The sequence below is a fragment of the Camelus bactrianus genome, chromosome 7, assembly GCF_048773025.1.
Source record: "Camelus bactrianus isolate YW-2024 breed Bactrian camel chromosome 7, ASM4877302v1, whole genome shotgun sequence".
In the NCBI taxonomy this organism is placed as follows: Eukaryota; Metazoa; Chordata; class Mammalia; order Artiodactyla; family Camelidae; genus Camelus; species Camelus bactrianus.
The window spans coordinates 9765500-9785601 of record NC_133545.1 but is presented as its reverse complement, the minus strand read 5'-3'; the positions used below and the strand labels follow the sequence as shown (position 1 = coordinate 9785601).

The window sequence follows — 20102 nt, the reverse complement described above, 5'->3', positions numbered from 1 at the left end:
ATTTCCCCTTTGGTAACCATAAGTTTTTTTTTTCTATATCTGTGAGTATGTTTCTATTTTGTAAATAAGTTCATTTGTGTCATTTTTTTTTTAGATTCCACGAACAAGTGATAAATGGTATTTTTCTTTCTCTTTCTGGCTTACTTCACTTAGTATAACAATCTCTAGGTCCAAGCATATTGCTGCAAATGGCATTATTTTATTCTTTTTTATGGCTGAGTAGTATTCCATTGTGTGTGTGTGTGTGTGTGTGTGTGTGTGTGTGTGTGTGTGTGTGTGTGTACACCACAACTTCTTTATCCAATCATCTGTCAATGACATTTAGGTTGTTTCCATGTCTTGATCATTGTAAATAGTGCTGCTGTGGACATTGGGGTGAATGTGTTTTTTCAAATTGGAGCTTTCTTCAGATATATGCCCAGGAGTGGTATTGCTGAATCATAGAGTAAGTCTATTCTTAGTTTTTTAAGAAATCTCCATACTGTTTTCCATAATGGCCACACCAAACTGCATTCCCACCAGCAGTGCAGGAGGGTTCCCTTTTCTCCAAACCTTCTCCAGCATTTATCATTTGTGGACTTTCTAATGATGGCCATTGTGACTGGTGTGAGGTGATCTCTCAATTCATCGAGTTCTTTAAAACGTTTACCAATAACTTTCCACACACTAAAAGTTTATGCAACATTAAAATAGATGTCACATAGCTTTCTGGTTCTCTCTTTAATAGTGAAATGGAGAAAAATCAGACAATGGTTACAGAGTTCACCCTACTGGGATTCTGTCTTGGCCCAAGGATTCAGATGCTTCTCTTTGGGCTCTTCTCCCTGTTCTTTGCCTTCACCCTTCTGGGGAACGGGGCCATCCTGGGGCTCATCTCCCTGGACTCCAGGCTGCACACCCCCATGTACTTCTTCCTCTCACACCTGGCCATCGTGGACGTAGCCTATGCCTGCAACACGGTGCCCCAGATGCTGCTAAACCTCCTGAATCCAGCCAAGCCCATCTCCTTTGCTGGCTGCATGACACAGACCTTTCTCTTTCTGAGTTTTGCTCACACTGAATGTCTTCTCCTGGTGGTGATGTCCTATGATCGGTATGTGGCCATCTGCCACCCACTCCGATATTCTGCCATCATGAGCTGGAGGGTCTGCATCACCCTGGTGATGACTTCCTGGGCCTGTGGCTCCCTCCTGGCCCTGGTCCATGTGAGCCTCATCCTGAGACTGCCCTTCTGTGGGCCTCATGAAATCAACCACTTCTTCTGTGAACTCCTGTCTGTCCTCAAGCTGGCCTGTGCTGACATCGGGCTCAACCAAGTTGTCATCTTTGTTGCTTCTGTGTTTGTGTTAGTCGGGCCCCTCTGCTTGGTGCTGGTCTCCTACACACGCATCCTGTTCTCCGTCCTGAAGATCCAGGCAGCTGAGGGCCGCAGAAAGGCCTTCTCCACCTGCTCCTCCCACCTCTGCGTGGTGGGGCTCTTCTTTGGCAGTGCCATCGTCATGTACATGGCCCCCAAATCTCAACACCCCGAGGAGCAGCAGAAGGTCCTTTTCCTGTTTTACAGTCTTTTCAACCCTGTGCTGAACCCACTGATCTACAGTCTGAGGAATGCAGAGGTCAGGGGTGCCCTGAAGAGGCTGCTGTTCAAGGAGAGTCATTTTCAATTGGAGTGACATTTGAATCACCAGGTTGAGTGCTCCAATATTGCTTAAATCCAGAAAAGTTACCTACTCTTTTCTTGCATGTGACTTAATAACATAAGAGCAAGCCTTCCCTCTTCCTTTGAGGGAAAGATTTTAGATATATTGCATTCATTGATTTTTCTATCAGATATGACTTTATCAGATATGATTTTTCTTTTATTGCTCTGAATTGAATATCTGTGAAATTAAAAGTTATTCTAAATCATTTTCTAAGTCCCAAAAGTTGAATAGTCTTTCCACTTCCTTACCCTAACTATATAAACTCACTAACTGCATAGGTCACAAATTAGGAGAAAAGACAAAAAACTGCAGTGGAAGGATCTCCAAAACCTAGAGGCACACTTGTCCACCCTCCCAAAATTGCACTTCCCTTGTTCAGGAGTAACTCAGGGATGCCTAGTTGGTTGCATTGCATGATGTTGAGAAATTTCACATGAAAATTATTGACTCATATGAGGGATGATGAGCAGGTTGAGTGAGGAACATAATTAATACAAGGTATTTAGGAGAAAGCAGAGTAGATAAGAGGAATGCTTGCGGGCAGTGTGAGAACAGTCATGTTGTTTACAACTCTGGGGGTAAACTGGTTCGCTCATAGCTAGCAAGAGGGTAAAATTGGACATTATTCCCTTGAATAGGCTGATAATAGACACCAAAGAAATAGTTGGGGTTGTTATATAGATTCTCCAGAAAATTTTGAGTGTTGAGCTGTAAGTTAAGCATGCGTACAGACTATCTCTGTATACGGTTTTCAGTGTCTTTTCATCAACACTTCCATAGCAAAATTTTACCAGATTGTGTAAGCATGTAGTACGGTATGGCTGGCTATTCTGCCTGATGGTGGATTCATTTTACTGATTAATTCTACTTTCCAAATCCAGTGGTCAGGAATGAGTCTCGCATATTTTAGGTGGCTTTTTCAAGTGTTACTATAAAATTCACTTTCCAACCTGCCCTGGAACAAGGATGTCGATTTGCTTCCAGTCTTTCTCACTTTCACAATTAAGAGTGAACACACGACTTGTTCAGAAGACTAAGTCTGCACCCTTCATTTGGGGATTAATAATTGCTCAACCCAACTCTTAATTACTGTGTGTGGGCAGCAAAGCTAACTGAATGTAAAAACCAAATGGGTTTTTACAATAATGGTCAACCCTTGAATCAATCACTTATCCAGTGCGGTACGCTCCATATTGATACAGATCATTTACATGGATCATCCCATTCAGTCATCATAACAAAATTCATGAAGAAGGTCCCATTAACAGTCTATTTCATATATACACGTTTCAGAAAATAGCAAATGGCAGACTTTTACCTTGACAGTCTGGTTCCCGAGTCCTCTGTGCTTGACCATAACAGTGTAGTAAGTCAGTATAAATGTTATCAAGTAAAGAACAAGGCTAAGTTATCCCAAGGAAGGATGTGTTCACTGAAGGAGGGTCTCCATACTGCTTCATGTGTGCCCAAGTGAGCTGCTGCTCTGTGCTTTCTAAGGTGTGGAAGATTGGAAATTATTTATGAGGGGCTGGTTGTCCTGGACAGTGAACCCTATGGGCAGAATTGCAAAACTCATTGAAATTTTGGAGGAATATAGACCATGAAGAAGGTGAGAACAAAGGCTTTTCTCACTGAGATCGGTGATTTAATTCAGCTAAGACCCCAAACCAACACACCAAGACACTAATATGCTCTGTCTCTCCCTTTGTCTCTCTGTCTCTGTCTCTGATTCTGTCTCTCTGTCTCTCTCACTGTAGGCCAGTCACGGCACTTTACATGTATTATCTCATTTAATCCTCAAAACAGCCCTTTGAGGCAAAAGACAATCCCCACTGTACAGTTAAGGAAACTGAGGCACAGAGAGATTGAGTAACTTGCCCAGTTCACAGCTAAGGACAAATCACTTGAGGACTGAACTGAGGCAGTCTGCTCCCTGAGCCCACAGCCTTAACCACTGGGTAACACGGCCTCTGTAGAGCTCATCTGTGGGTAAAGGTCTGGGACCTCTCGAGGGTGAAACAAACCGGTGACTGACCCCAGTGAGGGCATGAGGCTTTACACAGAAAAGGACTGACATTTGCTAAAGAAAGCAGCTTGACTCCAAACTGATATGTGAAAAGTGGGTGTGGTAACGAGAGAATGGTGGTTCCAAGGGTCAGAGGTGGCGGAGGGCTCTGGAAATGAGCTGCGCGATGAGAGAGGAAACAGTGAAAGAAAAGGTTGACATTACAGTTCCCCACTGGGGTTTCACCAGTGGAGGAGAATTAGAATGGATGTTTGGTAGTATTGTACCTAAAAAGACCCCTACCTCAAGACAAAGGAATTCAGATTTCATTTTCAGTGTTCACAATTGTTGAAAGCTTTCAGGTAGTATTTCCTGAGCATTGCTCAGGAAGATATCAAGTTCCACATATAAGATGAAGAGCTCCCTGAGGGCAGAAACTGGACTCTGTTCATCACTTTTTCACCAACCCCAGCACACTGCCTAGCATCGAGTGAGCACTCCACATCACTGTTCCGGTGAATTTATGAGCCTTTATCAGCTGACTACTTACACACACTTTTCAGTATTGAATTATCTTTTGATTTTTCACATTTTAAAATTACCCTTATTTGCAGAATGTAGTATGGTAGAAAATAATTAAAGCGAAAATGTATTTAGTACCACCTGTGTACCAGACACTGTATTAAACTCCTTAGATGTGATCCTCATATCAAAGCTGTGAAGTAAGCACTAACAGTATTCTCATTTATAGAAGAGAAATTGACATGTAGAGATTTGACATACTCCGTGTCACTAAAATGTCAAGTAGTGGAGTCAGAATTCAAGTCGAGTCAATCCAATCTTGCTAGTTTAATTGTGAATACTTTTTTTTGAAAAGGACCTTCTGATACTTACATCTTCAGTGGCTAGACCAGACCTGATTTTTTAGTAGTCTCTCAATAAATCATGACCAAATGAAAAAATGAATCATCATTTAGCCCAAACTTCTATCTGAAAAGAGAAAAAAAAAGGTATGGCGCTCCATAAAATATGTAATGTAAATATGGCAACCATTAGTCTTTCAGATTTAGGCATCTTGCCTATTAGTCACTTTTAGTTCCGTATGTACTCAGTTCTTGAAAAAATTTCTTATGGGATGAATATTAATAATTAATTACACCCTACTTGCCAGTGATCCAAAGGAATTGCAAGCATATTAAGATTACCTAATAAAAAAGAGCTATGAATATTCATTCTGTCATGTAGAACAGAGGTTATGCGTCTTTCAAAAAGAGCATGCCGAATAGCCAAACACTGTGATTATGTTACGTCAGAGGGCGCTTGTGTAGCAGGGTAGCCACGTTGAGGGTGTTAACCCTCCTACGTCTTGCAAGATGGTGGAGAATTAGAAGCTGTAACTACTGAAAATGAAAGGTATGGGATCCTGTGGGTGGGAACCAGTTCACAAGCTGCTTGGAATTGGATCCCACAGTGTCTTCAGCATGTCACATGGGCACTGCCAGTCACTGACCTGTAGGACGACTGTTGTTTGCTGGGTAGTGTAGACCAGCACTTCTCTAGTGTTAACATGAACTCGGGTCATCTGAGGATCTTGCAAGAACACAGGTTCTGATTCAGCAGGTCTGAGTGGGATGGGCAGAGATTTGCATTTCAAACAATCTCTCCTGTCTTGCTGCTGATACTGATCTACAGACCACACTTTGAATATTTATGCTATAGAGAAGCATTGTTAAACCTGTGGTTCTTAGGAAGAAGAGGGGAGAAAATGCAAGAAGAGTCAGAATATGGTCTCACAGGGGGTCGTGGCTGTGATGCTTGACCCCAGATCACAGGGAAGATGCCACTTTTCCTTGCTGGCTCGCTTCGATCTGTTTTATTTGTTTTGCTTGTTCTCTGCTGTTTGTTTGTTTTTTGAGTCTCTCTGTTGGGCCAGGAAACAAGGTGCATTTCTGAGCATAGCCTGGGTTAATTCTCAGAGGGCTGGCCTGGAGCCAGGACACCTGGGTTTCTATTCCAATTGTACCTGGTTGCTGTGTGACTTTAGGAGAGTTACATAACTGCTGTGGGCATTAGTGGCCCCACTGTAAGATGAAATGCTGGACTAGATGACCTACAGTTTCCTCTCAGTTCTCTAATTCTATGCCTGTCTACTAGCTTTCCAGGATTTAGGTTTTCTTTTTTTTCTTTTACATGAGATGAAATAAAGTAGATTATTTTTAGAATTGAATATAATTAATTCCTGAGCCTTGCACATAATAGGAGTTCTAAAGTAACCAGCAAATTATGAATAATATACTTCAATTAAAGATCTCAGAACTATGAATGGCATAAGATCTTCCACATGAATTGTCCTCCCTAAGAAAAAAAGGGTTTTGATATCCTGCTGAAAAGATTAAGAATACCACTCATTTGCAAAGAGTCTCAGATTTCCTGTGCTGGTGTTAACACGGTTGGTATAATGATATTAATAGCTTGCATTAATTGAGTGCTTATTCCATATCACGTGCTATTCTATGAGGGTACATGCATTATCAATCTCATCTTCACAATTGCCAGAGGAAAGATTTACTATCATATTCAATTTATACATGAAAAAAGTCAAGGCACAGAGAAGTTAAGCACCTCTCAAAGGTCACACAGTTAGACACAGCAGGACTCTCATCTGGGTCTTCCAAAGACCAAAGACCATGTCTAAGTACTCACTTACACTCAGTGGAGACTCCTCTATCTACAGTTAACTAAAGCTCAAGAGGAATAAGCAGCCTGAAAACCCGTCCTAAGAAAGGGGATAGTAATATCCTTGACATATCTTCACATGTATAAAAAACAAAAGGGTAAAATACAGATCCAGGAGACATTAGGCAAACATGTAGGTAGAGATACTCAGACTATTCACAGAACAAACATGAGTCACCAGTAAATAAGAAAGTGTTTCTATCCTCCGTCAGGAAAATCTACTTTTAAAAGGAGGGGACACGTTTTTGCCCAACAGATTGTGAAAAAACAAAAGTTAATACTATGTATTGTTGGCGAATATGTGCGTCAAAGTAGTCACTCAAACATCGTTGATGGAAGTATAAACTGGTACAGATTTTGGATGCAAAAAAGTTTAGAAATATCTACTCAGTACTTAAAATGCGAATGGCAATCCTAAGAATCTATTCTAGAGATATAATTAATGTATGTAACTGCACAAAAGAAATGTACCAGAATTTTAATCTGAAATTTACTGCAAAAAATCCAAATAATTTAATATTTATTAATTTTGGAGTTACTAAATTGTGATCAGCATGTAATGCTACTGTTAAGGAGAACAAGTGTTATCTAAAATGGGCTGCAACAGAAATTGCTCATCGAATATAGTTACATGAAGAAAGTAAGCCACATTTTAAAAATTCTTTCTCATTTTGTAGGGAAAACTCCTGGATGTACATGAATTAATGCAGATGTGGGTGCATGTGGGCATGTGTGTTTACATATTTCTGCATATAAAAATGATGCACACTGAGCAGTCAACAGAAGCTGCTTTTGGAAAGAGGAGTGAGCTATGAGAAATAAATACTTTGTTTTTCTATAATCTTACAGCAAATATGTACTAATCTTTGAATTTAAAAAAAAAAAAAACCCTTTCAAGTCACCCCTGGTCCCTTAAATTCTCAAATGTGTATCATTACCCACTCCTCAGAAGTAAAAATTAAATGAAACAATTATTAAAAGCAATTTAGAACTTTGCTGGACTGACTGCTAAAAAGGTGTTTCTTTGAAAATCTTTTTCTTAATTATTCAATGTTATGCTGCAACGTTTAAAGTAACCTATGTTATTAGTTAATTGGAATAAGAAATCAAATAATATACAAAATAAGCCATGATTCCCCAGACTCTAAGGCAATTACATGACATAAACAAAAAGTTAATATATTGCACAGCAATTTGATATGCTTTACAATATGAATTAATCTTGGGGACTCCTAATGCTTCAATCTTAGACTTACTAGCCCTTCCTCATTCCTTTTATTTCCATAATAATGTAGGGGTCAAGCTGTAAAGGATGAAACCTCCAAGTCACATCAATTTAACAAAGCTAAAGTTTACTTCTTGCTCACATACAGTCCTGTGTTGGTATGCCAGACAGCCTTCCATGTGCTGATTCAGGGAGCCAGGCACCTTCCATCTCCAGGCCCACCATCCTCTAGGGCCATGGGGACCTCCACTTCCAGCCAGTGATGGGAAGAGCTATCGTGCAGGAGGCATAACCCGCTTCATCCGCACTGCAGCTTTGCAGGTGGCACAGATCTCTTCTGCTTACATTTCTTTGATAAGAACATGACAGCCCTCCCCGGCCCCCCTCAAAGTAAGAGACTGGGAAATGCAGCCACGTGCGGGCATTTAGCTCCCAGAGACAATGGTGCATAAGGAAGAAGATCGCACATCTTTTAAGGAGCCATGTCTTCCTTAAGGAAACACTAACAGCTGACATAAATTAACCCTAAAAATAGCCCTCATAAATTCTGCCTCTTCCCTGTTAAAGATCATAAACTCCGTCCTTTTAACTCATAATTACTTATGAAATGCAATTTTGAGCATTATCATTTTCATTGTTAAGCACACATTCAGCCCTAAAGATACATTCACTGGTGTGTTGGAAATTTCTTACATTATTTTCTGCTCTTTTACAAATTTCCTTTGAAAGGCGATTTAATCTACCCATTTTATGCTGACTTTTATACATACTGCATTCAAACGATCTCTATGGTCAAATTCTAGCCACGCTTCACCCTGAGCATCAAAGTTATAAATGTCTGGTGAAATTGATGCCCAACACTAGCAGATAATGTAAATGTTCCATTTTAACTAATCCTGTGTTGTCTGTGTGCTGGGTTCTTTCATATATTTATGTGTCACTTCTATTTCCTTTAAATAATAAACACTGTCAAGATAAAAGTGATTTCAATTTAACAGAATATAGGTAATTTTAATATAGATATTGATGTTTATATTATTAAAGGGTTTTTTCCCCTAAGTTTTAGTTTGTGTGGGAATCCCAAATCTTATGCTTCATTACTGATTATCTTTTAAATTTTCATCTTTATGAAAATGTCCATTTATAATCAATATTCCTAAAGTGTTGATAATAGAAATGAGTCTTCTACAGCAGTTCTTTACACAGTTTACTACTTGTTTGTGAAAGGCAATTTCTTGACTTCTATGTGCTGGTGTATAGTGTAAACATTTGAGATCGTATTCATATCAAATAAGATCTGACTGTTCTCTTTGTGTTATGTTCCTCTGTATACATTTATATTTTGTATTTGTTCACATTTCACTCTGACCACTTTTAGAGGCTACCCACAAGTTAAAAGTTGCATCAACTTAATATGTAATAGAAAACAGGATATTTTGAGGCGATGACTTTCCAAAATTTTATATTTAACTTCTGATTGTCTTAGTTAAAACTTTCTGTTTTTTATACCCTAAAATGACTCCTTATAACTGATGTTTATACAGTGTTAAGTATAGAAAAACGTTGTTTTCACAGGACTTAGCAGGATTTTTATAGTTTACATCAGTTTTCTACTTTCCAGATGTTCTGCAGTTCACGTGGGCAAGAAAAGAGAAATAAAGAAGAAAATATTCTATTCTTTATGGGTTGCCGACTCTGCACCAACTTTATGTAATCAGGACCATTTTTTGTGTCCCTAAATAAGTATGCTGTTGTTCTCATAATGGACATACACAGTTGGAGCACAGGTAAGCGTGTTCTCAACATGTGTTAACCTGTGTACGATTTTCCTCAAGTTTATGCCCTCATCCCAGCAGGTGGGGCATCATACTGTAACAAGCTCATTCGTTTGTGAATTGCCCAACAGCTTGATATGAGATTCACATCCCTCCTGTGTCCAGTATAAGAGAGAAGGGCAAATAAACGGGAGGGCACCTTAGGCAGCAGGTGTCTCCACCCTCCCGGGAGAGGCAGTGGCCTCTAGGAGAAGCTGCCGTGGAGAGGGTCCTCTCCCCTCCACTGAGGGAACAGACTCTCGCAGCACCTCTTTCAGAGCAGAGATTAGAGAATACTTCCGGCGGGTGACTCACTTTGGTGGTTTGTGTCCTAGAAAACCCTCCCCCTCAGCCAGGTGCTAATAAGCCCCTCGGGACATCTTGCCCCTCTGGATTCCCCAGGCTGCTCCCAGCCTCCATAACCAGCATCTTCACACGTTGAGTTGTTACTTGGAATGAGCTGCTTTTTCGGGATGCTTCTGCCCACCTGTGCTGCAACACCAGGGACCCAGGTTACACTGGGGAGAAGCTGAACTACGGAGGTTGATGCCAGGAGCTTATTTGTTGTCACACTGGTTCTGCTTCCTTAAAGGTTCACCCAAACCGTCTGGAGACCTGGGAACTAGGGCAGTGCTGGGATGCATGAATCCAAATAATGCCAAGTATTCGGGGACTGTGATGAGTGGTGCTGTCTCAGGGGTGTGCTCTGGGTTTTCTAATCATGTGTCCTGCTGGGGATGAGAACAGAAATAGAAAATGAGGGTTGCTTTGTGTCTCCTTCCCAGTGGAGGTGGGCATGCACCACATCTCACAGCCCACCCCTTCCAACGAGCCCTCAAGAGCTGCCAGCTAGGTTGAGCCCATCAGAGAATAAAACCTTGCTTTCTGACGATCTCATTCCATTTTCAGTTAGGAACAGAAGTGAGGGTTCTGTATCTCCCACAGAAGCTCCCCAAAGCAGGACTCTATCCAACCTTCACACGTGCTTTCCTCTTCTGAGGTCCTTGAGTCCAAATATGGGCGCTAACCAGGTTGCCTTATTTTATTTTATCATCAATTTCTCTTAGATGTGTTGTAGCATGTAGTCTTTTGTTAACTCTTACTCTTACATGGCAATTTTTTTTAAGCATAGATAAGGAAATTCAGTCCTCTGTCAGTGTGGGCTGGTGATGATTCTGCTATGGGGATAGTTTGAGAAAAAGTTCACGCTATTATCATTGGATATAATGTTCACAGACAATCTAAGTATCGAATTTGGTTGATTCCATTCCGTACAGTAGATCAGCAGCTGCATGAAAGCAATAGCCTTGTGGATGTTGATGCTGGATTAAGAATAAGAGGTGCCTGTGTGATGGGTGTAGGTTAAATACATGGAATAATTTTCCCAAACCAAGGAAGATTGTACTGGGATATATTATGGAGTGATCTTTCATTTCAGGGAAACTGGCGTTAGTTCAGTCCTTGTGTTTGTGTTTCATCAACAAAACCACAATATATAATCCATGCTGCCCATACACATCTCATCCGTTACCCATAACCTGGAGACCAGTGTCAGGCACACAGAAAGTACTCAGTAACTTTCAGTGTTAGACTTCCTCAAACCTGGAATGTATGTGAGTGAGTGCGAATGTGTAGGTGTGTGTGTGTGTGTGTTTGAGGTGGTTGAGGAGAGTGCAGAAGAGGGGAGAAGCTGCTACTTAAGGGATAAGCTCTTTAGTTTTTAATAGAATTGTCTGTTTTGTGCTCTTTTTAATCCCTAATACCTCTTCAACTAATTGTGCACTTTCCCAACAAAACCATCAAAAGGTCAGGAACCAAACTTGCTTTACTAAATCCTTCAGGGGTATATTATCCACGAAATCCCTTTGTTGACTTTTGTTGCAATGAAGACTTTGCAAAACTGACTTAAGGAGGATAATGGCCAGTGAGGTCATTGATTTCCAAGGACTTTCTGAACTACAGAGAAGCCATGCTTCTCAGATCCGTGTGACCATAGGCTATCCAAGCTGTTAAAGATTGATAATAATTGATCCCTGTTATTGAGTATCCCCTGTGTAGAAGGAATATGCTCAACATATCATCTCAGTTAATTAATTTAACTAGTTAACATGTATTGTCTTAATTAATCTTCACAACCACCTCATGATACAGGTACTATCACTTTTCTCCTTTCAAAAAAGTTAAATGATGAGGCTTGAGAGGTTAAGAAATATACTCAAAGCCATACCCGTAGTAAATGTGTGTCTGATCCGTAAGCTTATCCACTCTAGTTACTACTCTGCAGTGCCTCTCAATGCTTTTGGGGTGGTTGTGTTTTTTGGTTTTGGTTGGGTTGTTTTATTTATTTTTGGCTGGAGAATCTGGCTCAAGGCACAATGTGGAGAGCTCATTAACATTTTGTCTTCTTAGATTTAATAAAACTGATTTCTAGTCCATCAGTGAATATTTATGAAACACGTACTAAGTTCTAGGTACCATGCGTGGCCCAATGTTTGATCTTTTCATCACTGCCTTGATCAAAAAGATTTCTTCAATCTAAGGGTATACTTTAAACACAAGTTCTTGTTAAGTTAATTCTAAAGTACAAGTAATAGATTTATTGGCCATTATGGTATAAAGAGAGGATATGTCAATATCCCAGATAAGCGTGTTGACAGATACTCATGCTATTAGGAATTATCAGATAGTATTTTCCAAGGCTAAAGACAGTTAAACTAAAAGCAGACTTCCTATGTAATCACAACCCTCTTAGAAACCACTCAAATATTGAAACTATTGACAAGTCTCTAGAAATACTGTGGAGATGCATTTTGGGGAGTTAAGAAAGAGATTTTGAGAAGGCGGACTTATAGAAGAGGTATAAGTAAAATGGGAAAGGGAGAGAGAATATCATACAGAGGGCCAGGAAGGAAAGAGGTCAGGGTGGAGACAGTGATACAGCGAGGCACAGGGATAAGGAAGACACGGCCACCAAGAGAGACAGGGGATTCAGAGCAAGAAGGTTACCAGGGAGAAAGAGGGACATTACTTAATGATAAAGGTCACTTCCTCAAGAAGACATAATCCTTAACACGTATGCACCTAACAACAGAGCATCAAGATACATGAAGCAAAAACTAGTAGAACTGAAAGGAGACATAGAGAACAGACAGAGACTTCAACATCCCTCTATTCCAAATGAACAGATCCAGCAGGCAGAAACTCAGTCAGGATGTTCGCAACACCACCGTCAATCAACTGGATGTAATGGACACCTACAGACCACTTCATCCAGCAACAGCAGGGTCCACATTCTTCTCAAGTTGACATGTAACCTTCACCAAGATAGGCCACATCTGGGGCCATAAAATACACCTGAAATTAAAAAAAAAAATAGGAATCATACAATGTCTGTTCTTAGATCATAATTGAGTTAAAGTAGCAATCAATACCAGAGAGAGAGAGCTGGAAAATCCCCCAAATATTTGAAGATTAAACAACCGCCTTCTAAGTAATGCATGGCTCAAAAAAGAAATCTCAAGAGAAATGTAAAAATATTTTTACCTAAAAAAGAAATTTAAAAAAATAAAAATAAAAAGGGAACAGAAGGGTTTTATTGAGTACATTAATTGTAACAAATATTTCTTATTACTTGGAATAATGCAATACTTAAGTCAAACTGAGGATTTAAAAATAGCTTTCATTTTACGAATGCTGTGTGACTCATGCCTTCAACATTAGGAAAGAGTTTGTCAGCTCATCAGATCTTAAATTTTACTTTTTGAAACATAGGCCCCATCTAGTACCAACAGGTTTGTTCATGTGTAGAGAAATGATTTCAATCTTAGATACTTGCTTTGAAACCACAGAGACCGGATAATGTATTAGTCATCAAATGATTTGCCAATTTTTAAATTGCTAACTTGTACCTACATATTAGATGTATCATTTATAGCATAAAACAAGTCCTGAATGTTGCATTGGGAACTGGGATATATTCAGTCTTTCTTAGTCTCCCCTTTCAGTTCTGTTTGTCCTTTAGCAAATTTAATCCATTAGAGTTCAAGTAAGATGCTTTTAATATCATGTAAAATGAAATAAAGTATGGGGGGAAAGAAAGAAAATAGAAATATCTTTCAAATGTTCAATGCTTAAACATTTTGGAGATTCTATATTTATTCTTATCAAAGTTCTGACAGTGTTCTTTTTTGCCTTAGGAAGAATGTCCTTATTTGGCTATGATTATGGTAGGTAAGATTTAAGCAAGCCGGAAATTCCAGAACCAGTCCAAGGATGGTCCACACATTCAGTATTTAGGCATTCACTCATTCATATGTATTCATTCATTTGTTCACTCAATGAACCTTTGCCAAGTGCCAGAAATACAAAAATGGATGCACCAGTTCCTTGCTCACAAGGCATGAGTTACTATCCAGCTGTCGATATGGCAACTGTTCTTAAAGAATCTTTTTTTAATTGACATATAGTTGATTTACAATTTTGTGTTAGCTTCTGGTACACAGCATAGTCATTAGATTCAATTATACGTATATATTCTTTTTCATATTCTTCTTCATTACAGGTTATTAGAAGATATTGACTGTAGCTCCCTGCACCATACATTAGGACCTTGTTGTTTACTTTATATATAGTAGTTTGTATCTGCTAATCCCAGAGCACTCATTAGGCCCTCCTGTCTGTTGACTGTCCCTTTAGGTTTTAAAGAGATTCATGATTTGTAAATAATGTTTCTTTTTCCTTTATGTAATCATCTTGGAAGTTACAAAAGGAAATAAAGGACTGAATTAAGAAATTAAGCTTTTTATAAGATGTAGATTCAAATGCATTTTCACAACTAAATATTTTCATATGTTTTGTATGTTTTCCAAATTAATGTAGAAAGTTGTCCTAGTGCTGTAATTTTTTGTATCATCCTAAAAAAATAAGCTTTAGTCTCATGTTAGGAGTTCATAGTATAGTAGATTCAATTATGTCTTGGTAATATAATAATTTATTGATAGTACTTATTTTAAAAAACAGTCATTTGTTTCTAGAGAGGGATGTAACAGGGACGTCCTTCAGGATTCCAATTAGCTGCTCAGAAATGCTTTGCTTGGGTTGTATTTCAATGAGGTTATCTCTGTTCAGGAACTTGCCCCTGCTTTGCGATGCAGCTTTGGAAATTTTGTTCATTTCTCATTTGTATCATTCTATTCAAACTCAAAAAAAAAAACCCATGAATAAACATAAATGGAATTACTTATTATAAAAACTTGGCAAGAACTTTGCTTATCAGCACATTCCCTCTTAGGCAAACTGTAATACCGCGTGGTTGACTGGGGAGCACAGAATCAGAGCAGAGGGGGTTCACAGGAGATCTTACCAGGGAGGGTTACTGACCCCTGATCACTCAGGCCACCTGAGCTGTAGATACAGACCTGCCAGGGGGACAGCACTCTCACACCATGAGGCCAGTCTCCCCTGGACAGTGGTGAAGATGTGCTGACAAACACTGGCCCCGTGGCTCACCCCTCTTCTTTATTCCTTAGTCCTTCCATAGACAGGAGCCTCACACAATGGTTACATTTGGATTCCCGAGTCACAGTCAGATCGTCCTCCCCTGCTTCCGTGAGGCTGCGTCAAAGCCCCTGAGCATAGTCTTGGATGCACTCAGAACTCTCCAGCGATACGTCAGCACAGGTTTTCTTGTTTGCCTCCTCCAGTTCTTCTCTTCCATGAATGGATTTTACAAGTTGTGCTTCTCAAAAATCAGTAGTGTTTCTCTTACTTCCAAGTTCCTCAGGAAGCATCTCATTTATGTCTCCTTTGGTATTAATGACAACTGGACCAGGGTCTTGTCAACAAACTTTCCTTTCCATGCATTAATTCTGGAGAAGCTTTTTCTTCAGAGGCAGGCAGGCTCGAGTTCCGTAGTTCGGTCTCAGGTTATTTTGGCCTAGCTAAGTTGCTAACTGTTTACATCAGCAAAGATGCTAGATTTCTAGGTGGTATTTTGAGGAAGCTGTTTTCCAGGACTTTAGGACAAGACAGCCATTATTTGGCACACCACCAATTCAGAGAAGCATCAAATAAAGGACTGCCAATTTCGTGCTATAGAAATCTGTAAAATGACAAATTCACTAAACGATCTCTTTGCAAAAAGAAAATTTAGCTCTCTGTAGAGCAGTTATCAATTCTTGTGTTGCCAAAGTAGGGCAGGGTTGATTTTTTAATGAATTGTCATCTGCTGTCTTTTTGAATCTCACATATGATACGTGATACAGATGTTAAGCCATCACACAAAGAGTGAGGCCTGCAGCACACTCTTGTTCCAGGTACGGCCTTTCCTACTTATTACATAGATTTGCTCTTGTAATAGAGTTAGAAATAGTGCATGGGGAACTACCCCTTGAAGTGTTTCCATATACATCCACACACACTCACCACAGCCTTCAAATCCATGTGTGAATACCTGGCTTCATACTCATTTACAGCCCTGCACCCAAAGTCTGTATTCACCATACATGAACACTGGGCAGCCCCTCAAAATCCAATTCCTACAAAATGTAGGGGTTGTTATTCAAAACAGTTTTGGGGGTTTTTTTTTGTTTTGTTTTTTGTTTTTTGTTTTTTTTTTTTGGTAAATCCTGTGTATCCATCAGGAGATTAACTGCCAAATGGCCAATGGTTGGCTTGGTTTCATCACTCTGAAAAGAAAAATATTCATTAGAGCTTGCATGCAAGACATCCTTTGATTCCTTCTTAACAACGTAAACAATCACGTTGTCATAAAAGTTGCTTTTTATCTTTTTGTTCCTTCTGTTATCATATAAGCTGCTCGAGAGAGCAAAGGTTGATTTTGGTTGTGGAAAGCAACACAGTTGATATTTCTATTGAGAAACTGGAATTGCATCTCTTTTCTAGGACTGTTCTAATTCTCACATGTAGCGTTCTTTTGTTACAGATTACTTCTACACTCCAGATAGTCTCTGAACAGTTTTGACAGGTGCAGCTCCAGGATGGTCCCTATTTCCTGGTGATTTTCTTTCCTCTTTTGATTTGACGTTCCTTCTTCCTATCACATGTGTCAACAGCTCTAGGTAACCTATCATTGGTGACACAATCCCCTTCTGTAAAACTGGATGTCAGATTAAGTAATTAATTTAATGCATGACTAACCATTTCCTTAAAATTTTGTCTTTTAAAAATGACTGTAAAATAATGTCTAGTTTTCGACAGTTTTGCCCTAAGCTATCCATTTTACCTTTTGCATAGTGAAATGGAGGGAAATCAGACAATGGTTACAGAGTTCACCCTACTGGGATTCTATCTCGGCCCAAGGATTCAGATGCTTCTCTTTGGGCTCTTCTCCCTGTTCTTTGCCTTCACCCTTCTGGGGAACGGGGCCATCCTGGGGCTCATCTCCCTGGACTCCAGGCTGCACACCCCCATGTACTTCTTCCTCTCACACCTGGCCATCGTGGACGTAGCCTATGCCTGCAACACGGTGCCCCGGATGCTGCTAAACCTCCTGAGTCCAGCCACGCCCATCTCCTTTGCTGGCTGCATGACACAGACCTTTCTTTTTCTGAGTTTTGCTCACACTGAATGTCTTCTCCTGGTGGTGATGTCCTATGATCGGTATGTGGCCATCTGCCACCCACTCCGATATTCTGCCATCATGAGCTGGAGGGTCTGCGTCACCCTTTTGATGACTTCCTGGGCCTGTGGCTCCCTCCTGGCCCTGGTCCATGTGAGCCTCATCCTGAGACTGCCCTTCTGTGGGCCTCATGAAATCAACCACTTCTTCTGTGAACTCCTGTCTGTCCTCAAGCTGGCCTGTGCTGACACCAGGCTCAACCAAGTTGTCATCTTTGTTGCTTCTGTGTTTGTGTTAGTCGGGCCCCTCTGCTTGGTGCTGGTCTCCTACACACGCATCCTGTTCTCCATCCTGAGGATCCAGGCAGCTGAGGGCCGCAGAAAGGCCTTCTCCACCTGCTCCTCCCACCTCTGCGTGGTGGGGCTCTTCTTTGGCAGTGCCATCGTCATGTACATGGCCCCCAAATCTCAACACCCCGAGGAGCAGCAGAAGGTCCTTTCCCTGTTTTACAGTCTTTTCAACCCTATGCTGAACACACTGATCTACAGTCTGAGGAGTGCAGAGGTCAGGGGTGCCCTGAGGAGGGTGCTGTTCAAGGAAAGTCATCTCCAAACGGAGTGACATTTGAGTTGCACCACCCCCGGTAGTCCACTCGGAGACTTGGACACTGAATACCACCTACGTTCATCACTCTTTATATCTGAGACTGAACAACCCAAGACACTCTGTGAGGCACTCTCTTTCCTTCCCCATAAAGTATTTAGGTTTTACTGTATTCTTATATTTTAATTCTATCAAACATATTTATTTTTTCACTTAACTTCTTAGTGAATTAAGACTATCTAGATGAAAAAGTTTATTTCACCCGCCGCTGTGGGTACCAAAAGTTAGACACTCGTGACTTCATCAGGACTGTGCAGGAATAGCAGAACAGCGAGCATTTCTGACTTAGCCACATCAGTAACAATATTTTTTAAATACTGTAGCCAGGCAGAGACTCAGAATCTGTTGACACCTTGTCCATCCTCACCCCCCATTCAGACGTTTCCTCTCAATTGTAAATCCTCTTACCAATCGTAAATGTCCCTAAATGCCTGCCCGCCTAGGCTTAGGAAAAATTATTTGTTGATTAAATCCTGTAGTCTCTCACTTTCTGTGGTCATTATGGTGAGGCACTATTCTAAACATCGGTTAAGTATTACCTTTTAAAATCTTCGTAACAGACCCATAAGATAGGGACTCTTACTAACCACTTTTTAGGTGAGGAAACAGAGGCACAAAGAGATTAAGTACCTTAACTAAAGCCTCACAGCTAATAAGTACCTAGTCCAAGATCATGCTCAGGCAATCTGATTCCTGAGTCCATAATCATAACCCCTATATAAAAATCAAAAAGATTGTGATGCTCCAGGAGGAGAAAAGAGGAGAGAAGGAAAAACTTTTGGCATCCAGACAAAGATAGACACTGAGCTCCATATGGAAAAAGTACTCAAATTCACTCAAGAATGCAGCTTGACTGTGTACTGGTGTGAAAATGAGGGTGAGGTGGCAAGAAAGGACTGTGACTGCAAAGGTCAGGGGTGGAGGAGCCTCTCAGTGAGCAACGAAGAAACTGAAAGCAATGGAAGAAAGAGGCTGACAGTGAAGTCTGAAGTTGATGACGGTTCAGCAAATTCAAGAGCATTAGAAAGGGGTCTTGAAATTTCTCCAAACTGGATATGATTTGTAATTCCAGTGTTTCCTAACACAGTCTTTAGATGGTGTCTTAGTTTCATGACAGATGTTGCATGCTGCATTGCCACACGCAGAAGCATGTCCCCTTCAGCAGCAGATGAGACCACTCCCCGCTGGAGGGGCAGACTTACAAGGAGTCCCAGCCGCAGCCTGGACTCAGTGGTCCCTTTGTGAGTCAGCTGGCAAAGGCTTCAGGGCACTTCTCTCCCCTTGAACCTCTTCCTAGACCATCCGCTAAGCAAACATGTGGGACCTTTTTTTAGGCAAAGGAATTCAGATTTTGTTTTTGATTTTCAACATTTTCTGATCTTTAACCTGGGATTTATAGTACATTTCTCGATTATGTGTCAATCTCTCCACATGGGGGAAGGACAAGCGTCAGTTTCTCTCTTCATCCGCAGTACCTTGACATTCCTAACACAAAGTGAGCACTCAGTGAACACTCGTTAAATTAATAAAGGACCCCTTAACTACCTATTGGCCCCAATTTCCAAATTTTCAGTGGAGCTATCTTCTGATTTCTAACCTTCTTTAAATCCCTCTACTTGTGGGTTATACTATAGTAGAAATTGAACTGTAGCTGATAATGATGGAGTGCTGACTATGTGGTAGGAACTAAATAAAATGCTTTAATATAATCTTCATATCAAATCTGTGGAGTGGGTGCAATTACTATCCTTATATAATGATGAGAAAAATGAAATTTAGAGAAGTTAATTAATTTACCCAAAGTCACAGAATTATTCACTGGTGGAAACAGAACTCAAGACTAGGCAGTCTGGCTTTAAATGAACTCTGACCCACTCTTTTGGAGAGGACCTACTGATATTCATCCTGAATGGCTGGCCTCAGGACTGTTTATAGCAGACATTCAGTAAACTGAATGAACAAATGAATAATCATTGTGTCCACATTTCTACCCATAGTTTATAGGCCTGGGTTGTGTTATCCTGTATTCTTTTAAGTTAGATATCTTATTGTCCCTTAGATTTACCCAATTCTAACTTTTAGTATGTTCTTATTTAATGGATATTAATAATTGAGGAGAACATGGTATTGCTCTGTGATCACAGAGAAGAAAGGGAACATTAGGCTAGAAATTTAGCACTGAATATAAAAAATGCTGGGAATGTTTATTCATTTCTCTCATAGGGCGCAGTGATGATTAGCTTCCCAGAGGAGCATGTCCAATGGCTGAACTTGTGGTTCTGGAAGTCTGGGATAGGACTGGTGTCACATGGGAAGCAACGGTAAGTGTTGCCCTTGAAAACTCTGGCAAGAGGGAGGAGACATTTATGGGCAGTGG

General features: G+C 40.4%; 2 protein-coding genes across 2 annotated transcripts; both read left to right on the top strand.

The window, feature by feature from the left end:
* The first annotated feature begins 731 nt into the window (after nucleotides 1-731).
* Nucleotides 732-1673, top strand: LOC105071335 (olfactory receptor 2A1/2A42-like). Its single transcript, XM_010958023.2, has one exon. It carries the CDS (start codon nucleotides 732-734, stop codon nucleotides 1671-1673), a length of 942 nt encoding a protein of 313 aa, XP_010956325.2.
* A 15068-nt stretch (nucleotides 1674-16741) lies between these two features.
* LOC105071256 (olfactory receptor 2A1/2A42-like) lies at nucleotides 16742-17683 on the top strand. Its single transcript, XM_010957915.3, has one exon. It carries the CDS (start codon nucleotides 16742-16744, stop codon nucleotides 17681-17683), a length of 942 nt encoding a protein of 313 aa, XP_010956217.3.
* The last annotated feature ends 2419 nt before the right edge of the window (nucleotides 17684-20102 follow it).